Genomic DNA, 19742 nt, shown 5'->3' on the forward strand with positions numbered 1-19742 from the left:
GCAAAGAAACAATGAGATCACACGTTGAAGAGCATCCTACCAGGGCTAAGAGGAAAATCATCCTAGACCCTTAGGTATGACGGGACCATTCCTGATCATTTAGTCAAACCTCCCCACATCTTCCTTGACAAGGAAGTTTGAGGCTATGTTTAAGGTCATAGAAGAAATTGGTGTCAGAATCTGGTGCAGTACAACTTCTTTAGAGGAAGTATGGTGGACAGGCTTTATTGTGATTCCCATGATCCCCACTTCCTGGTGTTTACGTCTTGTATCATCCCCGGCCCCTGAGTGTGGGCTGGTTGTATGGCTTGCTTCTAACCAACGTTATGTAGCAAAGATGATGAGATGTCAGTCCTGTGATTGTGTTCTATTATGTAATGGTCATTCAGTGTTATATGCTCTGCCTTTCTAGCAGACTCACTCTAGAGTTTTGCTCTCCTCACTGAATTTGAAGAAACAAGCTACCATGAGTCCTGCAGCCACAAGGAAATGAATTCTGCCAACATCCTGACTGAATTGGAAGTTGACCCTTCTTTTATTCCTACTTTAATATATCTGTAATCAGAGATGAAATGTTTGCAACTCTTTGTCCTTTTGTAGCTATCTATACAAATTGCCTAATTAGAGTTTTATTGCATTCCTATAGGATTCAGAAAGTAGGGAATATATATAGAACTTGATCAGACTGGGTGGGATAATTTTTACAAAGAGGAAAAAACAATCAAATATTCCCTCACAAATGGTATTTTGATCCACGATGACTTATTCTTGAATTTTCCTGTACAATTCACTTTATTAGTGTGGATTTGTATTTGAGTTGTCTTTAACATCTGACCAGGGAGTGAACACAAATTTGTCTTTGGACCCTAATAATTACTTTCCATCACATTATTCGTTGGAGAGACTGTGGCAATCAACAAATCAAATGGTACTATCTTCATAGGAAGGAATGTAATGAGTTTTATTTTCCATGTTTTCTTAATAAAAGCAAATAATCCCTGTGTCTACATTTTAAAATCTTCATTCACTGATTTAATGTAAGTTAGGGAGAATACTGAACTAGAAACTGGCCATATTTGGAAACTAATGCTGATTTTCAAGCTATCCTCATGGAAGATGTTTGACTTCTTGCTAATAAGAAAATTATCTAATTACACAATTCAAAATTAATGGTTATTGTGCAATAGGTGTCTTTCACAACAACTGCAGAAAAGAAAGTTTCTAAAATAGAGGACAAGTAGCTAAGTATTATACATACTTAGGAAACTACAAAAAATTAATGTCTGTGGATTTAAAAAAATCCACAAAATACAACAAAACCCCCTTTATGTCTCTCTGGGAATTTATGAAAGAAACAGGATTAATGGTATTAAAAAAAATAAACTAGACATTGCTGGCAGTAAAGTCAACATGAAGAAAAAATTAAAAACAGAGACCATGCTATGTAAATCAGGGAGATAAGAGTGTTTTTATTCAGCACAGTACAGTTCCACTTATGTGGACTGGACTTTTCTTTCTGCTTTGGTCATTAAAATCCCTTTAAAATCCTCTGAACGCTCAAAAAATATTGTTTTGAGGGCGCCCCAGTGGCTAGGTTGGTTGAGCATCCAGCTTCAGCTCAGGTCATAATCTCGTGGTTTGTGACTTTGAGCCCCGGGTGGGGCTCTCAGCTGTCAATGCAGAGCCTGCTTCAGATCCTCTGTCCCCCTCTCTGCCCCTCCCCCTCTCATGCACTCGTGCTCTGTCTCTCTCTTTCTCAAAAATAAATGTTTATTTAAACAAACATTGTTTTGTAACCCAAAACATCATGTCGTCTAAAGTACTTCAGTCTTGGGGCGCCTGGGTGGCGCAGTCGGTTAAGCGTCCAACTTCAGCCAGGTCACGATCTCGCGGTCCGTGAGTTCGAGCCCCGCGTCGGGCTCTGGGCTGATGGCTCAGAGCCTGGAGCCTGTTTCTGATTCTGTGTCTCCCTCTCTCTCGGCCCCTCGCCCGTTCATGCTCTGTCTCTCTCTGTCCCAAAAAAATAAATAAACGTAAAAAAAAAAAAATTAAAGTACTTCAGTCTTTCTCACACATTTTAGCTTCTAGTTGTATGCTGTTCTCTCGTCATTTGGTTCCCTGTGTCCCATCTTGGCCCATGCAGCCAGAGTGTAGACTTAAAGGCAGCGGCCATGCCTCACCTTGTACCATGCTCTCCTCAGAGCCACAATCATGCTTACCATAAGCAGTATGGAGAATGGTTAAGACCTCTGCATTTCCTTCAATGATGCCTACCTACACTTGCTAGCCATATGACTTTGGGCAAGTTACTTCGTCTGTCTTCCTAAACCACAGTCTCCTTGGCTGTAAAATGGGGACAATGACATCCTCAGCCTCCTGGTTGTGAGCAGATGAAGGAAAATAATTCACAACATGTGTTCTGCAGACCACCTGGTCCCCAGGAACCCCTAAGTAAATGGCAGCCCACTGCTACTCTTCCACACGTAGTTGCTGACTGCTGTGACTAATTCTAATCATCTACCATGTCCAGAAACAAAATGATGGTTCCAGTCTGAAATTAGGAAGTCACATATTTTATATATGCAGATGGGGTTTCCTTGTCTTAGGAATCTACTGAATTTCATTGATATTGTTTCCTTCATCCACACTGTAATAACTCGGAATTCAGGATGGGTCTTATAAACAATTTTCTAAGTAGCCGAAAGATGTTTTGCCTTGTGATCTTATATTCCATCAAATCCAGTGTAAATTTTATGGATTATTTTAAAGGAAGATTTTAAAAAGAGAATTGAAGTGCTCACAAGCCTTCTCTTCTTCTATGTTGCTTTCACGCTTTTAACTCTGCCCCATGAGCCCTTGCCTCAGAGTGCCATCATTATGATCCTTTTAACGCCTTAGACAAAGGAACACTGTTTCTCGGTCTTTCGTTGTTACAGACAAATGTTTTTCAAGCCACTTGACAACATTTCAACTTGATATTTGGTACTCTGGAGGCAGAAAGCCACGGTTAGTAGAGCACTCTCATAATTAACATGTTTATTTGGTCACTACTGTCTTGAAAAGCCTTAATGATGTTGATGTATGTCCTAATTTTTTCCCAGAACATTTATGGATTTTGCCTGTTGCTCAAGCATAATTATTAATAATGACTCCTTTTATTCTCAGGAGTACCCTGGTTTGGATGACAAATGATGTGGATACCCCATGTGACGACTAAGGTAGGTCTGAAATTTTTGGCTTTAATACCTTGTATTTTAATTTTGTCTTTGTTATTCACAAACCTGGCTTTTAGTCAATCATTTGTATGGTCTTGGCAGTGTTCATTCCCTTCTATTTTTGCTGCATGCTGGTTATACAATGAAAAGCAAAACACACATGGCTTAGCTCATGAAGTTTACAGTGTAGTAGAGCCGCAGATATTCATTAATTATACATAAAAAAAAGTCACAGCTCCTCAGGAGAGGTACAAAATGCTACGGGTACCTATAAAATATAACACACGGGAGGTGGGGTGGAGCCTTACAGGCAATGGAAATACACCTGGATTATTTTCTGCCCCTAAGAGGATGTCATTTTAATATAGTGCTCAAAATGTCACTGTGTTTGCCTTGCATTCGTTTACCATGGTGAGGGGACACTTCAGTACTAAGAGGCTCTTCTCAGGACAGGCATGAAGGAATAATTGTGTGTGTGTGTGTGTGTGTGTGTGTGTGTGTGTGTGTGTGTGTAGGGCAAAAGGCAGAAAGTTAATTCTTGGTTTCTATTTAAGTAGTAAAATGATGATGGGAGCAATAAAGAGCAAGGGAGAGAAGTGAAAAATAGCAATGTTTGGGATTACATATAATTTTGACATTTCTGGTTTATTTGTTTTTCTCCTGGATTTCTTTTGGAACACTTTTTTAAGCATAGGGCAAAAATGCTCCAAGAATCTTGACTTGTGATGACAGAAAATGAAGCCCAGAGAAACAAGGCACAGAACCCAGATTCAAACAGGGGGAGAAAAAAGTTAAAAGGTGCTCATAGCCATGCTGGCTCCCATAGTACCTGTCTCCTTCCTGAGATCTAGAATGTCAGCACCCCAAGCAGATTGTGAGTTGGAAATTCTGGGTCTGCTCACCCAGTTCTGAATGAGCATAAATTCTCTGCGAGGGACTCTTTAGACTACAAATATGAAAAATTTCTCCTCCGAAAGAACTGAGGGACCAGAAAGTCAGTATGGGAGAAAGTCTGCTTATGAACAGGGTTCCCAGTTACTGACAAAACACCAGGTGTGTTCATTTACTTCCAAGACCCTACATGATTAACTGGCCTGCTTTGTGTTTATCTGTTGCCTGAAGAGCCCATTTCCAGCATAAATAGGTCCTCAGAAAGACAGGAAATTAAACAATGGCTGTCTAAGTATACAGGGCCAAAGCCACACACACACACACACACACACAGACTGTTCCATAGTGCCTGCATAGAGAATGTATAAATTATGATGATACATCTTAATCCCCAGGCTCTGCACTAATCCAGATAAATTTTAGATAAACATCAACTTAGTGGTTGGCAAATGTTTTATCTAGCCAAAGTTTTGCTAAATTGTAAAGACATACTCCTACTTAAAAACTCAGCAAATTCACCAGAGATTAGAAGTAAGACAGTGGTGGTAACGTGTTGATTTTTCACTTAATGATGTGTCCTTAACACATGTGTGTATTAATGTGTGTCTGATGTGTGTACACATCACATATGTAATTAATGCAAGTTGGTAGAGCAGACAGAGCTCTGACTTGGGGTTCAGAGACCAAGGTTTAAATCCTGGCAATGCCATTTGTCACTGGTGTGTCCTCGGCAAATCTTTGAGCCACAGTTTTCTCATCTGTATAGTGGAGATACTGCGATGAAGTTTCGTATCTTCCCTGAGTTCTCAGAATTTAATAAGATAATACATGACAGTACTCAGTAGTGCCTGGCATATAGTAAGTCATCTGTAAATTGAAGTTGCATTGATTGTGTTTAGGTTCAAAATTCACATAAATAATTGATGATATAATTGTGGGTTTATTGCTGGGTTTTCCATTCAGTTCCAGTGATCTTTGTGTCTATTTTTATGCCAGTACCATACTGTTTTGATTATTACAGCTTTCTATTCGAACTTGAAGTCTAGAATTGTGTTAGTTCAACTTTTGTTTTTCTTTTTTCAAGGTTGCTTTGGTTATTCAGGGTCTCTCGGCTATTTGGTTCCATACAAATTTTAGGACTGTTTGTTGTAGCTCTGTGAAAAATGCTGTTGGTATTTTGATAGGGATTGCACTTAATGTGTAGATTGCTTTGGGTAGCATAGACATTTTAACAATATTTGTTCTTCCAACCCATGAGCGTGGAATGTCTTTCCGTTTCTTTGTGTAATCTTCAATTTCTTTCATCAATGTTTTATCGTTTTCAGAGTACAGGTCTTTCACCTCTTTGATTAAGCTTATTCCTAGATATTTTATTGTCCTGTTGTATTGTTTTTGTTTGTATTTGTAAATGGGATTATTTTCTTAACCTCACTTTCTGCTTCTTCATTATTGGTGTATAAAATGCAACAGATTTCTGTACATTGATTTTGTATCCTGCGACTTGACTGAATTAATTTATCAGTTCTATTAGTTTTTTTTTGGTAGAGTCTTTAGGGTTTTACATATATAGTATCATGTCATCTTCAAATAGTGAAAGTTTTACTTCTTCCTTACCAATTTGGATTCCTTTTATTTCTTTTTGTTGTCTGACTGCTGTGGCTAGGACTTCTAGTACTGTGAAATGGATGGAGGTAGAGAGTATAATGCTAAGTGAAGTAAGTCAGTCAGAGAAAGACAAATACCATATGATCTCTCTTGTATGTGGAATTTAAGAAACAAAACAACAAACAAAGGGGAAAAAAGGGAGGGAGGGAGAGAGAGAGACAGACAGACAGACAGACAGACCAAGAAACAGACCCTTAACTATAGAGAACAAACTGACGGTTATCTGAGGGGAAGTGTGTGTGGGGGGGGGATGGGTGAAATAGGTAAAGGGGATTAAGGAGTGCACTTACGATGATGAACATGGAGTAGTGTATGGAAGCCTTGAATCACTATACTGTATACCTGAAGCTAATATAACACTGTATGTTAACTATCTAAGAATTAAAATTAAAAACATAATAAAAAATTCTCATATATAAACCAGATGAAAACTTAATATCTCCACATCATGGTTTTCTCATATTGAATGTGGTCCTACTGCTCTGATCACTTATCACAAGTTATTATAGAGATCAAGTAAGATACTATATAAGAAATCATCATGAAAACTACCAATGTCTTTACATCACTAAATTCTATTCCTGAGACCAATATTACACTATATGTTAATTAAGTAGAATTCAAATAAAAACTTGAAACGAATAAACCAAGTTACCAATATCTTTACAAATATAAAGCATTACCTTTTCTGTCCATTGTCTGTTTGAGTTCATAGCAACTTGTGTTATTTGCTTGTTTTCACTTGGCACAGATTCCCCAAATGAAGGAGATACATCCCTATATGTCACCTTTTGTCTAATGCCAATATACATTGATTCTGGTATTATTATTTACTAACTGTGACCTTGAGTGAATTAAGCTCAGTGTGCCCATTTTTTTTTTTTTTAACCTTCAAAATGGGGACAATAAACCTACCTCAAGGGACTGTTACAGGAGTTCAGTGAGGGTTACCTGTCATGTTCAACAAGGACTTTGTTGACGCATCAGGTTGTGCATTCTCTCCTGCACATTCAGTACATTCAAGGCTGTCCCCTTGGACCCAACTGACCTGTGGATGATGCGCTGGCTCTGCAGATAGTCCAGGGCCATGGCCAGCTCACAGATGAAGAGCTTCACGGTGTCTTCCTGGAAGCGGACATTCTGCTGCAGGTGATAACGCAGGTCCCCACCCAGCAGGAGGTCCACTACCATGAACATGTCCTCCTCATCTTGGAAGGAGTACCTGGAATAGAATTAGAAATGAAAGTGTATCGAATACATTTACACGCTAAAGAGGCCCAGAGGCAAATCACACCTCATAGGTCAGAACAGAGTGTTCTTGACCGAAGAGTTCAAGCTCTGGGAGCAGATGGTCTATCGCTAGCTCTGTGACCCTAGACCTTCAGTTTCCACATGTAAAAAGGGGAATAATAACAATATCTACCACATTGATCATAGTAAGGAACAAATATAACATTTAATGTCTCCTGCCTGACATATAGTAAGCACTCAGTAACTATTAGCTTACAAAGCTATAAAGCCCAGGAAGTAAAGAAAACTCCACTCATCCACTTACCAGGAACAATCAGATCCTAACCACACTATTGCAATAGGTCCATAAAATATGAATTACAAGGCGTCCTGGAACCATTCTCATCCCATTTTTCCACACGATCAACTTCATTACCCAGCAACATTATAACAAATCAGGTACCACATTAATGATAAGAAAAAGATATAAAAGGGCAATAAAAAAGTAAATGCATGGTACAAGGAAGTAATTCACTCAGTCTTTGGGATGGGGAGGTAAGGGAAAGCTTCTCAGCAGAAGTAAGACCTGAGTCACATTTTGAAGGATGGTGACAGTAATAACCACAAAATAAAGCCAGTGCCACTGATGTCTCCATTAAGTCACTTCCCCGGGGCAGGTGCTGAAGCCTTCTACAAGTGGCACCCCCAAAATGCTTCTACAAGTGGCACCCCCAAAATGGTCCCCAAAATGTTGGTCCTAAGCTCCTATTTTACAGATGAGGAAATCAAGGCCCAGTAATTTGCACAATGTCAAACACCTAACAATACATGGTAGAGGTGAAGAGTTCTCCGGGTCCAAAAGTAAAATTTGACAGAGAAAAATAGCCCATATTAAGCACAGGCATGGGAAGGAAATAGTGTGAGTGGGGAAAAGAAAATAGTTTGGGTTTGCTTTAACAGCAGGTATGATGGGGCAGCTTGAGCCTAGAGAGGAACACACCGGGCAGATCCCATGACAGGTGCCTGTAAATGAGGCTGTAGGTGTCAAGATGACATTGAAGAGTTTTAAGCAGGACATAGAATCAGGCATGGACTTCACACTTGAAAGAGCATGGGGTGGAGAGTTCGAAAGAGGAAATGAGACACAGGAGAGGGGAACCGGCCTCTGCTGTTTGCAAAGAGCCTCTTGTAAAAATGCGTTCCTGCTGCTATGATTTGTTTTGTTTCCTTCAAAGCACAGACATGGTTTCTAGGCACAATAAAACTCTCTGTATCAGCACTGTTTTGACATGTTTCTTTTGACATAATGTCACTGAGATCACATTTCCAAGTTTTATTTGAATCAAAGAAGTGCCTGCTAGCAGTGCCCAGGGATGTGGACTAATTCCTAGTGACAAATTCTTTGCTTAGGAAAGAAATGTAGAATATTAATCACTTGAAGAACCGTACTTAGTATTTTTTATTCTTCATAACATAATGATCATTGTGCTAAAGGAGGGAACGTGCAAGGAAAAGAAACAAGAGAAACTCAATGAAGCATTAATCTGAGGCAGTAACAATTCTAATGGAGACTAAAAGTCCCTCATGCTTACTGGTCCAATGAACAAAATTTTGTTTATCACCGAAGACTGATTCACAAAGAAGATGACAGAAATTAAGCCCTTGGGGAGGGAGTTTAGACAGAAACACAGGAAGTGCTTTGTAAAAATCTGACAACGAATACTTTTTCATATTGTCTTTTGGAAATGATATTGTTTACCTCAGTGTCATGACTTGCTGGTCATCCCTGCTGTAGGTTTAATGAGCACCAGAAAAGACACCTGGATCCCTGCCATCTGGTTCACACTGCTTCCCACTGCACTACTACACATTGTATTTGTTGTGTTTTATAGGTCTTCCAGTAAGTAACGATGTGCTAATTAACATCTAATCGTGCCTGGGACCTGCTGCACCTTGGGCTGCTCTCAGTTAATGAAACAGAAATGATGATCCCTCATGGGATATGAGCAAGTCTGTTGGGTTAGGAGGCAAGTGGGGTAGGGGTGGTAAGATGGGCGAGGCCTGGGTATCAAAAAAAGGAGAAGAGAGCACTAGCCATAAACATAACTAGGTGCCAAGGGAAGCAGCCTATATGGACAGGCTAGCACACAGGTCAGCTGTTGACTGTTCGGCTCCCCATGGGAGGCAGGTGGAGGTGAGAAACCGAGCGACATACCTAAGCACTCCTCTCCCATCACTCTGCTTAACTCTAAGTAGGGGTGATGATATTATTAAATTCGCCCTGATGAACAAACTGCTTTTACGGAGACTTGAGTTATTTTTATTTCAAGAACAGACTGATAAAGGTGCCAGGCATGGCGAGTTAGCAACAGTGTTCTACTGTGCAAGGGATTATTAATCAAAGAAAGAAGAAGCCCAGGCAAGAGGCAATGTGCTTCCTTTGTCCAGTATGAATATAAATTTATTTAATTATGGAGTCAGTTTGGCTGTTAAAAATCATCTTTCTCGGGGCGCCTGGGTGGCTCAGTCGGTTAAGCCTCCGACTTTGGCTCAGGTCATGATCTCACAGTTCGTGAGTTCAAGCACCGCGTCAGGCTCTGTGCTGACAGCTCAGAGCCTGGAGCCTGCTTCGGATTCTGTGTCTCCTTCCCTCTCTGCCTCTCTCCCACTCGCGCGTGCGCGCTCTCTTTCTCTCTCTCAAGAATAAAAATGTTAAAAAAATTTTTTTAAAAATCATGTTTCTCCTGCAGCATATGAGATCTGAAGCCCTTCAGACAGATCTTAAAAACTCTCAGAGAAAGGGAAGATAAGTATTTGATTTTCCAGAACCATATCCAGGAAAATAGGTGGGCATGATACAGTTTGGTGATAACTAGAATATGCAAGTTCATATCGTAGTCTGGTATTTATTAATAAAAGAGTGAGAGCTTTCTTATGCCTTACCCATTTATCACAGAGACTCGCTGTTGCATTTTTATGACTTTCATTTCTTAGCCGACAGCTCCAAAATTATTAAGTCTGGTCCCAATGAATGTGAAATGCATTGCAGGGCACTCACTGGAATAAGTGCAGGGCACTACACTGGAATATGTAGCAGAAGGCTACCACCTAGTCAGCCCTGTTCCATCATGTTTGACCCAGACAACTACAATAGCTCTTCCTAGGTCTCTCTGTACAACCTTGGACCTCCCCAATCCATTCTCTACACCCTAGTTCTATTTTTATGTCATGAGTCTTGCATCATCCCACCTCATAAAGCCCTTTCACCTCTTTCCATGGTCTGTAGGATCCTGCATGGTCTGTCTCTGTTTACTTTTTCAGACTTCTCTTTAGATCTTTCTCTTCCATTCCTCCCCTACTAGTTCATTCTCTCTTCAGCCTTAGAAGACTGTGATGTTGTGTGGCTCGCACCTATCTTCATGATGTTGTCAGTGGCCTGGTTCTTTTCTCTTCATCTTTCACCCTCAGCCCAAGTGACACTTCTTGCAGAGACATTTCTGACACTCCATATTTAATCAGGTCCTCCTGTTATATACAATACCATATTCTTGTTCACAGAACTTAGCATAATTTGAAAATATTTTCTTGTATGCTTTTGAATTGAATGTCTTCATTCCCACAATGCCATCAGGATGCAGTCCTGCTTTTACTCATCCTTGACTCCTTAGTACCTGGACACTGCCTGAAATGTACCCTCTATAAATAGTTGTAGAGAAAAATAACAAGTTAATAAATGAACTGAAGAAAGGAAGGAGATAAGGTTAAAACACAAGTTTTGGGTGTGTCTGATATACATTCCCTAGGTTCTATTTTTAGAAATTAGCATGGTTACCAATTAAGTTCAAAGAAGTCACTCATATGCCTAAAGGTGTCTCATGGAAGCCATCTTGAGGTAAACTGGAATCTGAGCATTGGAAGAGATCTAAAATATTTCCAATGCAGTGTTTTTCAAATTGTGGCTTAACCCATTAATGGGTTGTGAAATCAGTTCTGTGGGTTCTAACAAGCACTTTTTTTGAAGAAATAAAGTAGACTGTAAAGCATAGGAAAAAAATGTTGTTAACATGGACGACTAAACATTGTCTATGAAACTTTTGTTTTTGTGAATATAATGTGCGTCTCTGTGGGTATATCTACTGGGTTGTAATGAAAAATATATTTCTTTCTAGGGGTTGCAGTCAAAAAAGTTTGAAACATGTGACCCTAGGAAAACCTGCTGCTTAAGGCCAAATCCCTATTCAAACTCTACCTGAGCAAGGGTCAGTTCTGCTAGCATTATCTAGAAAAGCAAGGGAAGTGAATTCCTGACATTAGTTATCACTTCTAAAAGTTCTCAGGTTTTGGAGAAAAAAAGATAGCGATTTATTCATCAAAGGAAGAATTAATTAAAAACACAAAAAATACAGTTAGAAAATATGTGTCATTACGGTTGGGCTTAAATATCACATGTGAATTTGAAGCAAATCTGTTAAACGAAACAAACTCAGAGAAGATATCTGCACATTGGTAGTAATTTTACGTACCATGTGGCAGAGTATATTAGATATGATATTTGTAAAGTAATTAGCATAAAACATGGCACATAACATAGTAGTAAAGAACATGGCCCTGGGGCCAGACTGCTTGTGTCCAAATCCCAGGTCTTCCTCTTAATGTCTTTATAACTGGAACAAGTTAGAAAAGCCCTCACCATCCCCATGTATAATGGTACATACCTCATAGGGATATCGGGAAGATTAAGCGAGTTAATATATATTAAGTACTTAAAACAGTGCCTGGAAGATAGCTTGTAATGGGTAACTGTTAGCTCTTATTTTAATTACCTTTCTCTTTCCATCCATGAATATCAAATATACCTCTGGTATGAAGCAGATTAATTTTATGCAGCTGTTTCCTATTATTTTATAAGAGGCAATTATATGAAGACATTTACTGCCAATGGTCTAAGCAACATGGTTCCCGTTAATTGAACTTTTACTATGTGTCTGATACCATGTTAGGTACTTTGTGTGTTAATACATTTAATTGTTACTACAAACATATGAGGTAAATAGTATCATTTCCCCATTTTTATTGATCCTAAGGAGTCACGTTTAATCCTCAAAAAAAAAAAAAAAATAGCAAACCAAATCCATCAACATACTAAAAAAATTCTACACCATGGCCAAATGAGATTAACACCTGGAAATCAATTAATATAATACAACATATTAATAAAATAAAGGACAAAACATATGATCATCCCAATAAATACAGGAAAAGCATTTCACAAGATACAACACTGATTCATGATAAAAACTTTTAATGAACTTGAAATAAAAGAGAGCTTCCTTAATCTGATATAGGGCATCTGTGATAAAACCTACAGTGACCATGATACTTGTTGGGAAAGACTGAATGCTTTACCTCTAGCATCAGAGGGAAAGTGAAATCATCTGCTGTCACTTCTATTTAGTGTAGTAATGGAAATTCTAGCCGGTGTAACTAGCTAAAAGAAAATAATAATAATAGTAATAATAATAATGATAAATCAGTAAAAGACATACATATCAGAAAGGAGGAAGCAAAACTACTTTTAATCACATACAACATGATTCTGCATAGAAAAGCATAAGGAAACCATGAAAAACTATTAGAAAAAATAAAATATGTAAGGTTGCAGAGTACTAGATTGATATGCAAAAATCAATTAATATTTTTCTAAATAAGCAATAAACAGTATGAAAATGAAATTAAGTACAACTGCATTCACAAAAGTTTCAAAAACAATAAAATGCTTTGGAATAAATTTAGGAAATTTTGTACAAGACTTTGCTTAGGAGAATTAAAGAGTTCTAAATAAATACTCCATGTTCATGAATTGAAAGACTCAACTATTGCTAAGATTTCAGTTATGCCCAAATTGATCTATAGAATCAAGGCAATTCCTATCAAATTGCCACAAGCTTTTTCTTTCTGCATAAATTGACAAGCAGTTCCTAAAATTTACAAGGAACGGCAAAATATCTAGAATAGCCAAGATAATTTTGAAGAGGAAAAATCCAGAAGACTTTACCTTTCCAATTTCTAAATGTGCTATAAAGCTATACTTGTTAAGACAGTGTGGTACTGCTATAGGATAGACATATAGGTCAATGGAACAGAATTATGAGTCGAGAGGTAAAGTTTCATAGTCCATTGATTTTTGGCAAAAGTACTGGGAAAGGAGAGTTGGTTTAACAAATGGTGCTGGGACATTAAAAAATTAAATGAATCCATCCATTAAAAAATTGATGAATTAGACATTACCACAGTTCAAAACTTTTGCACTTCAAAAGACACCATTAAGAAAACGAAAAGGCAAGCAACAGAGTAGGAGGAAAGATCTGCAAAATATATAACCAATAAAGAATTATATCCAGAATTTACAAAGGACTATTACAACTCAATAATAAGACAAGCCAATCAAAAAATGGGAAGAGACATGAACAGATATTTCACTAAGGAAAATACACATGAAAAGATGGTCAATATCATTAGGAAGTAGAAAAATGGAAATTAAAATCACAAATGTCATGCCTATCTGAATAGCTACAATAAATAAGAGATGATAAGAAATGTTGGTTTAGGATGCAGAGAAAAGGGAACCCTCATACACCTCTGGTGAAATGTAAATGGTGCAATCACTTTGGAAGGCAGTTTGTGAGTCTCTCAAAAAGTTAAACATAGTACTACCATTTCACCTAGCAATTCTACTCCAAGATATCTAAGCAAGAAAAGTAAAACATATTTCCATGAAAAGACCTGTACACAAATATTTGTTGCAGCCTTATTTGGAATTGCCAAGAACTAGAGAAAAGCTAACTACTCATTAACTGGTGAATGGACAGACAAAATGAGGCATATTCATCCAGCAGAATAGATTTCCGCACTAACGAGGAATGAGCCACTAGCACATTCTACAACACGGATGAGCCTCATGAACATAATGCTTTGTGAAAAGGAGCCTGGCACAAGAGATTACTTATTTGTAATGTCACTTACATGAAATTGCCATAATGGGCCAATGTATAGATACAGAGAACAGATTAGTAACTGCCTGGGGCTCAGGGTGGGGCATGGGATTAACTCTAAATGGGTACAAGCAATCCTACTGGGAGGATGAAAAGATTTAGAAATCAATTTATAGCAATTATTGTACTACTCCCTAAAATTGCTAAAGATCACTGAATGGTTCCCTTGAAAGGAGTGAATTTTATGACATGTAAAATATACCTCAATAAAATTGTTACTTTTAAAAAGGACAGCGAGTACAGGAAAAAAGGATGATGGTGTAGAGAAGTTATATATTTGTTCAAGAATCACACGTTAGGAAATTGTGGAGGCAGGATTGCATCCAAATCCACACAATTAACACACATACTGTGTGAACAAGAGCCAGTGAAGTTCACGAAACAAAAAGCATCCAAAGCTTACCATAAAATCCTGTCAGGGAATAGAATAATTATTTAAATGCCTTGGGGTGCCTGGGTGGCTCAGTCGGTTAAGCGTCCGACTTCGGCTCAGGTCATGAGCTCTCAGTTTGTGAGTTCGAGACCCATGTTGGGGCTGTCTGTGCTGACAGCTTGGAGCCTGGAACCTGCTTCCGATTCTGTGTCTCCCTCTCTCTCTGTCCCTCCCCTGCTCATGGTGAGTCTGTCTCTGTCTCTTAATAATAAATAAACGTTAAAAAAAAATGTAAATGCCCTTTGAGTCAACTTCCAGAATTCAATTTGTATGCCTCTTGGGTAGTCTCATTCCACTGGTGGGATGTTTGTGGTCATTGGCCAGGTATTTCCATAGAAGAGTTTTTAAGAACCAATGTTGTCCTGTACACCCAAATGATAGAACAATTAATCAGTGTTTTTTTAGACTCTGAAGGGAGTACTCACAGCGGGCTTTTCACAGTTTGGGAAGAGCATTAGCTTTTGTGAGAAGAGCTCCATCAGGAATGGGTCAAGAGGAGGTTAGGGTACACTGTCCCAGTCGTTAAGTATGGATCAGAATTTTAAAATGTGTCTTTGGAGCAATGGCCCATCCTATTTCTCCTCTTGTGGCTCTGTAGCAATTTTCCTAAGTGTATCTAGTGTGAAATTCAGGAAAAAAAAATAAAACCAAACAGTATTATTTCACCTCATTCATTTGCCATGACAACACAGAAAGCCCAAAGTGTACACAAGCCTGATTTCAGTAGTTGACAGAAACCATACCCAGTTGTTGCTGTGTGTGTGTGTGTGTGTGTGTGTGTGTGTGTGTGCAACTGAAATGCCACAGCATGGATGACAGGCTGGGGTCAAGAAAGATTAATGGTTTGGATAACACTGGAACCAACTCGAGACAACAACGTAAATTGTCTCTGCTATAGATTTAGAGGAAGTGAATTTACAATCCAAATAAGTACAGACAACTTTTAGTCATTAATGTATCAGAGTGAGAACACTTCCATCAAGGTTTGAGGAGAGTAATGGTGGGCAAGGACAGGAAAAATGGATGCTCTCTTATGCTCTGATGGAGGCCAATTTGGTGGAAGCTCCTGTGAAGACATCTTAGAAACATCTCTTCAAAACCAAAAAAATCCCACATGGTTTTTGACCCTATCCTTTAATTGCAGGAACTTTCACTGTGGATACACTTGAAAAATCATAACACGATTTACTTACAGGAACACTCATTACAGCATATAAAATAAAAAACAATTTGCATGCCTGTCAGTAGGCGAGCAAGTGAATAAATCACAGTAAACTCATACTACAGATGGCGCAACAATTTAAAAAATGAGGCAGATCTATATATTCTGATCTGAAATGATTTCTAAGATGTATTATGGCGACAAAGTGAGGAAAAGAGCAATGTTATACTACCATATGCATTATAGGGCAGATGCTTAGTGAACAGAAAAAGGATATATTTAAAAAAGGATCGACACAACCACAAAAGGAAAATAAAGATATTACACACATATGCTGGTATACGCAACTTCAGAAAAACCTAGCAGTAGGGGAAGAAGATTTGAAATTCATTTATAAAGTGATTTTTCTCTGGCTCATAAGTAGTCTTATAAAGTTCTTCAAGGAAAAACCCACACCTTCCACATCTTCATCAAAACATCCATAAATGACCTCATCCACTCTTTATATGTTGTGTGTACAGTGTATCCAGGTTAAACACTCATGTATCTTAAATTAATAAACATGGGTAATTGGGAGTTTATGTAGATCTTTTTGGCAGTAGTTAGAATGAATCTGAGGGAACTACCTTCAAATAGCTATAATAAATACTCATGGAAACTTCCTTTTTAGTCCCAAGAAACTTCTATGTACATCTCAGGAGACATAAAGACTCTGGGTTTGGGTTCATCTCCCCTCTACCTCAGAATTTCTTGACTTCTTCTTGCCAAACATAAACGTTACCCCTCTGTGTTCCCCTCTCTGGACTTCTGCAGCAGTCTGCCATTTCTTTATAGAACACTCCAGAAACCTAAGTATAAATGGTTTCATTGTGTTATACTGTATTATAACCATCAATATATTTTTTGGCCTGAATTTGTTATTTGGCTGAATAATTTGAAGAATTTGTGTTCTGCTCATCTCAGCTTCCATCAGCGACCTCTGGAATACAACTTGGTACAGAAGGAGCACTTGTTTAGTTAGCAGCCATTTTACAAATATTTATTATATCTTTACTTACACAAGGTGCTGAGAGTAAAGAACGAAACCAAGGAACATGGTTTCCCTCTCCTTAAAGCTAATGATCTATAAGAGATAAATAATATTTGCACAACAAATATGTAGTCATAAAATGTGGTAGAGGCCATGAAAGAAAAGTGCAGGATACTAGGATAGACGCTGACAGAGGACGTACTTTTGATTGATGGGCAGGGGGCGGGTGGGGTGTCAGGATAGCCTCAGACAATGTAACACACGTATTTGTCTGCTTGGAATCATAGATGACAGTCTCAAATATAATGAGCAAAAATCAGCAAAAATCTACAATTTACACAATGAAAAATATGGTGGATGATTTTTAAAAATCACACCCAACAGCTTGCAGATTATTTTCCTGATATTCTGGTATACTCGTGAATGTTCCTCAAGCCCTGACCTTTCTCTGGATAGAGCTTTGAATGCTACTTTGTGATCTGTCAGCTCATTTGTACTGGCTCTGGAGATGTTATTTATGAAGCTTCCCTAGGGAAATTTTGGCTATTATTATTTTCTACAGAATCTCTTGAGACAGTTACCTCAGAGAATGACATAGCCAGTAAACAGGCAGAGGGGAATAACACCATTTGCTACTTATATAAAAAGAAAAGGCAAGACACAAGTTCAGATGATAATGAGGAACAATTAAATCAGACTCTTACCTATAGAATTTATCAGGGATCCAAAGGGGAAAAAAATGATGCAAATTAAAACTTTTTGTGCTTCATGCAACCGATTTCATAGACAGTCAAGCGGGATGAGTTTGGGTCATCGATGGGATCACAAATGGCCACTTGTGATTCAGAGAGTGGCTGCAGAGGTCCTAACTGTGCTGAGAGGTCTAGGATGTGCTGAGTCACACATTCTGACTGGCTGTTTCCCAGAGGGGATGAAGTGGAGAGATGAAAAGTTCATCTGGCACAAGTTATTGTCTCTGCCTGTCTAGCCAGAAAAGCAATGTCTCCTCACTGACCAGGTTCCCTTGCCTCATAACTGCAGGGCAAGAGGAGGGCTTCTCGGCACTGCCACCCAACATGGAAATTCTTATTTGTGCCCTTCATGCCCTCCTTCTAGCCTCTCCATTTTCTTAAAGTTTATTTATTTAAGAGAGAGTAAGTGGGGGAAGGGCTGAGAGAGGGGGAGAGATTGAATCCCAAGCAGGCTCTGCACCACCAGCCAAGAGCCCAATGCGAGGCTTGAACTCATGAACCACAAGATCATGACCTGAACTGAAACTAAGAGTTGGATGCTTAACTGACTAAGCCACCCAGGCTCCCCCAGCCTCTCCATTTTTACTACTGCCCACTTGCCTTCACCTGACTAGTGTTTATAGTCTAACCAGACCAACTGCATCTTCAGAAATGTTTGGATCTTTCTGCCTCTACCCTCATCTCATGGGGCTTTTCTATCCATCTCTATTCTGATATCCAGCGGCTGGAACTCTACCAGAGAAGCAGGGAGGGGCATTATGTTGTTTTTTTTTCTCAAACTGGAGAATATTCAGTTATAATCGGTGATTTTGTTCCACATCACCCACACCATTTATCAGGTTAAATGGCTCTTTAAATTTTTTTAATTGGTTTTAGAGTGCTAGAAGTTGTGATGAATATATAAATAATATTCTAATAAAATATTCTATATAAATTATATAATCTAGTATTCTAATAAATATAACAAATATTCCATTACAATATATTCTAATAAAATATAAGTTAACACTGAAGGTCTTAGAGAATTTGGGGGGTGGGATTTGGAGCCCAGATTTACCATCACTTTCTAGTTTTTTGTTTTGGGCAAGAAATCAAGAAATCTACTTCCAAAAATATACTTTTCACTTTATCAAACTTTGGTATAGTGAGGATACTGCCCTCAATTAAACTCCAATCTTGATTAAATATACCTGTATTAAAACAGCAGCAAGGGGCAACTGGGTGGCTCAGTCAGTTAAGCAACCAACTCATGATTTCGGCTCAGGTCATGATCTCCTGGTTCATGGGTTCGAGCCCCATGTTGGGCTCTGTGCTGTCAGTGTGGGATCCTCTCTTTCCCTCTGCCCTCTCTCTACTCATGTTCTTTCTCTCAAAATAAATGAATACACTTTTGAAGACATAAAAGAAATGAAAAGAGCAGAAAACTAACATCTATTATGTGCACTCTCAGGAGAACAACACAAAGCTGGATTCACTTTAAATTTATAACCACAGGTGTCACATGGCTACTTAGAAAATCTTATTCCAATCCTCTATTAATTTCAGACATTCATTCACCCGGCAACTTCTCTCCTCACAGTCTCCCATACTATGCCCAGTCCTCCTTCTCAGTTGATGACCTCACGGGTCACAGCCGGAATGACACAAGAACTCCTTCATCTGCCCACCAACAAATCTACCAGCCTACAAATCTGTACACTACCTGCTCTGCCTTCTCTCCTAGCAGAGTGAAAGCAGTGCCCCACTTCTACCTAAGGCCAGCTCATTACCTGAGCCCCCCGTCACAGCCAGCTCACCATCTTCAGGAGCTCACTCTGGCATTCCTCCCCATTCTTCCTCACATTATCCATTCTTTCCTCCCAATGGGCTCCTACTCTGTGCCCAGACTTGTGTATGCACATCTAAAATGTGTGTGTGTGTGTATTTAACAATTAAAAATTTTAAATATATTTAACAATAATAATATCAATAAAAATAATATATATGAAAAACATAAAATATTTATAAATAACAACATACAAATAAGAAAATAAATATACAAAATGTTTAAAAAATCTATATTATAGTATCTGATTATATATACAAAAAGATAATAGAACATGACCAACGAGCATTTATTTTAATAGAACGTGAACAAGTAGGGCTTATTTTAAGAAGCTCATTTTCAGATTTGCAAATCAATTAATTTACTTCAGCACATCATAGAAATGATCTCAATAGAAAACACATTAGACAAATTATAGTAGATAAAAACTTCTAACAAACTAGGACTGAAAGAAAACTTCCTTATTGTAATGAACATTATCTACAAA

At 38.4% G+C, this 19742-nt stretch overlaps 1 protein-coding gene across 3 annotated transcripts in view; it reads right to left on the reverse strand.

The window, feature by feature from the left end:
• The window catches only part of STK32A (serine/threonine kinase 32A), a 147047-nt gene that overhangs the window by 73186 nt on the left and 54119 nt on the right, over positions 1–19742 (reverse strand). For all 3 annotated transcript variants that reach the window (XM_086701092.1, XM_086701104.1, XM_025923642.2), the window contains exon 5: positions 6820–6993. In XM_086701092.1, coding sequence (XP_086557218.1) covers positions 6820–6993 — 174 coding nt within the window. The remainder of the gene's footprint in view (positions 1–6819; positions 6994–19742) is intronic.

The sequence above is a fragment of the Puma concolor genome, chromosome A1 (genome assembly GCF_028749965.1).
Source record: "Puma concolor isolate L17-30 chromosome A1, mPumCon1.1.hap2, whole genome shotgun sequence".
NCBI classification, from domain to species: domain Eukaryota; kingdom Metazoa; phylum Chordata; class Mammalia; order Carnivora; family Felidae; genus Puma; species Puma concolor.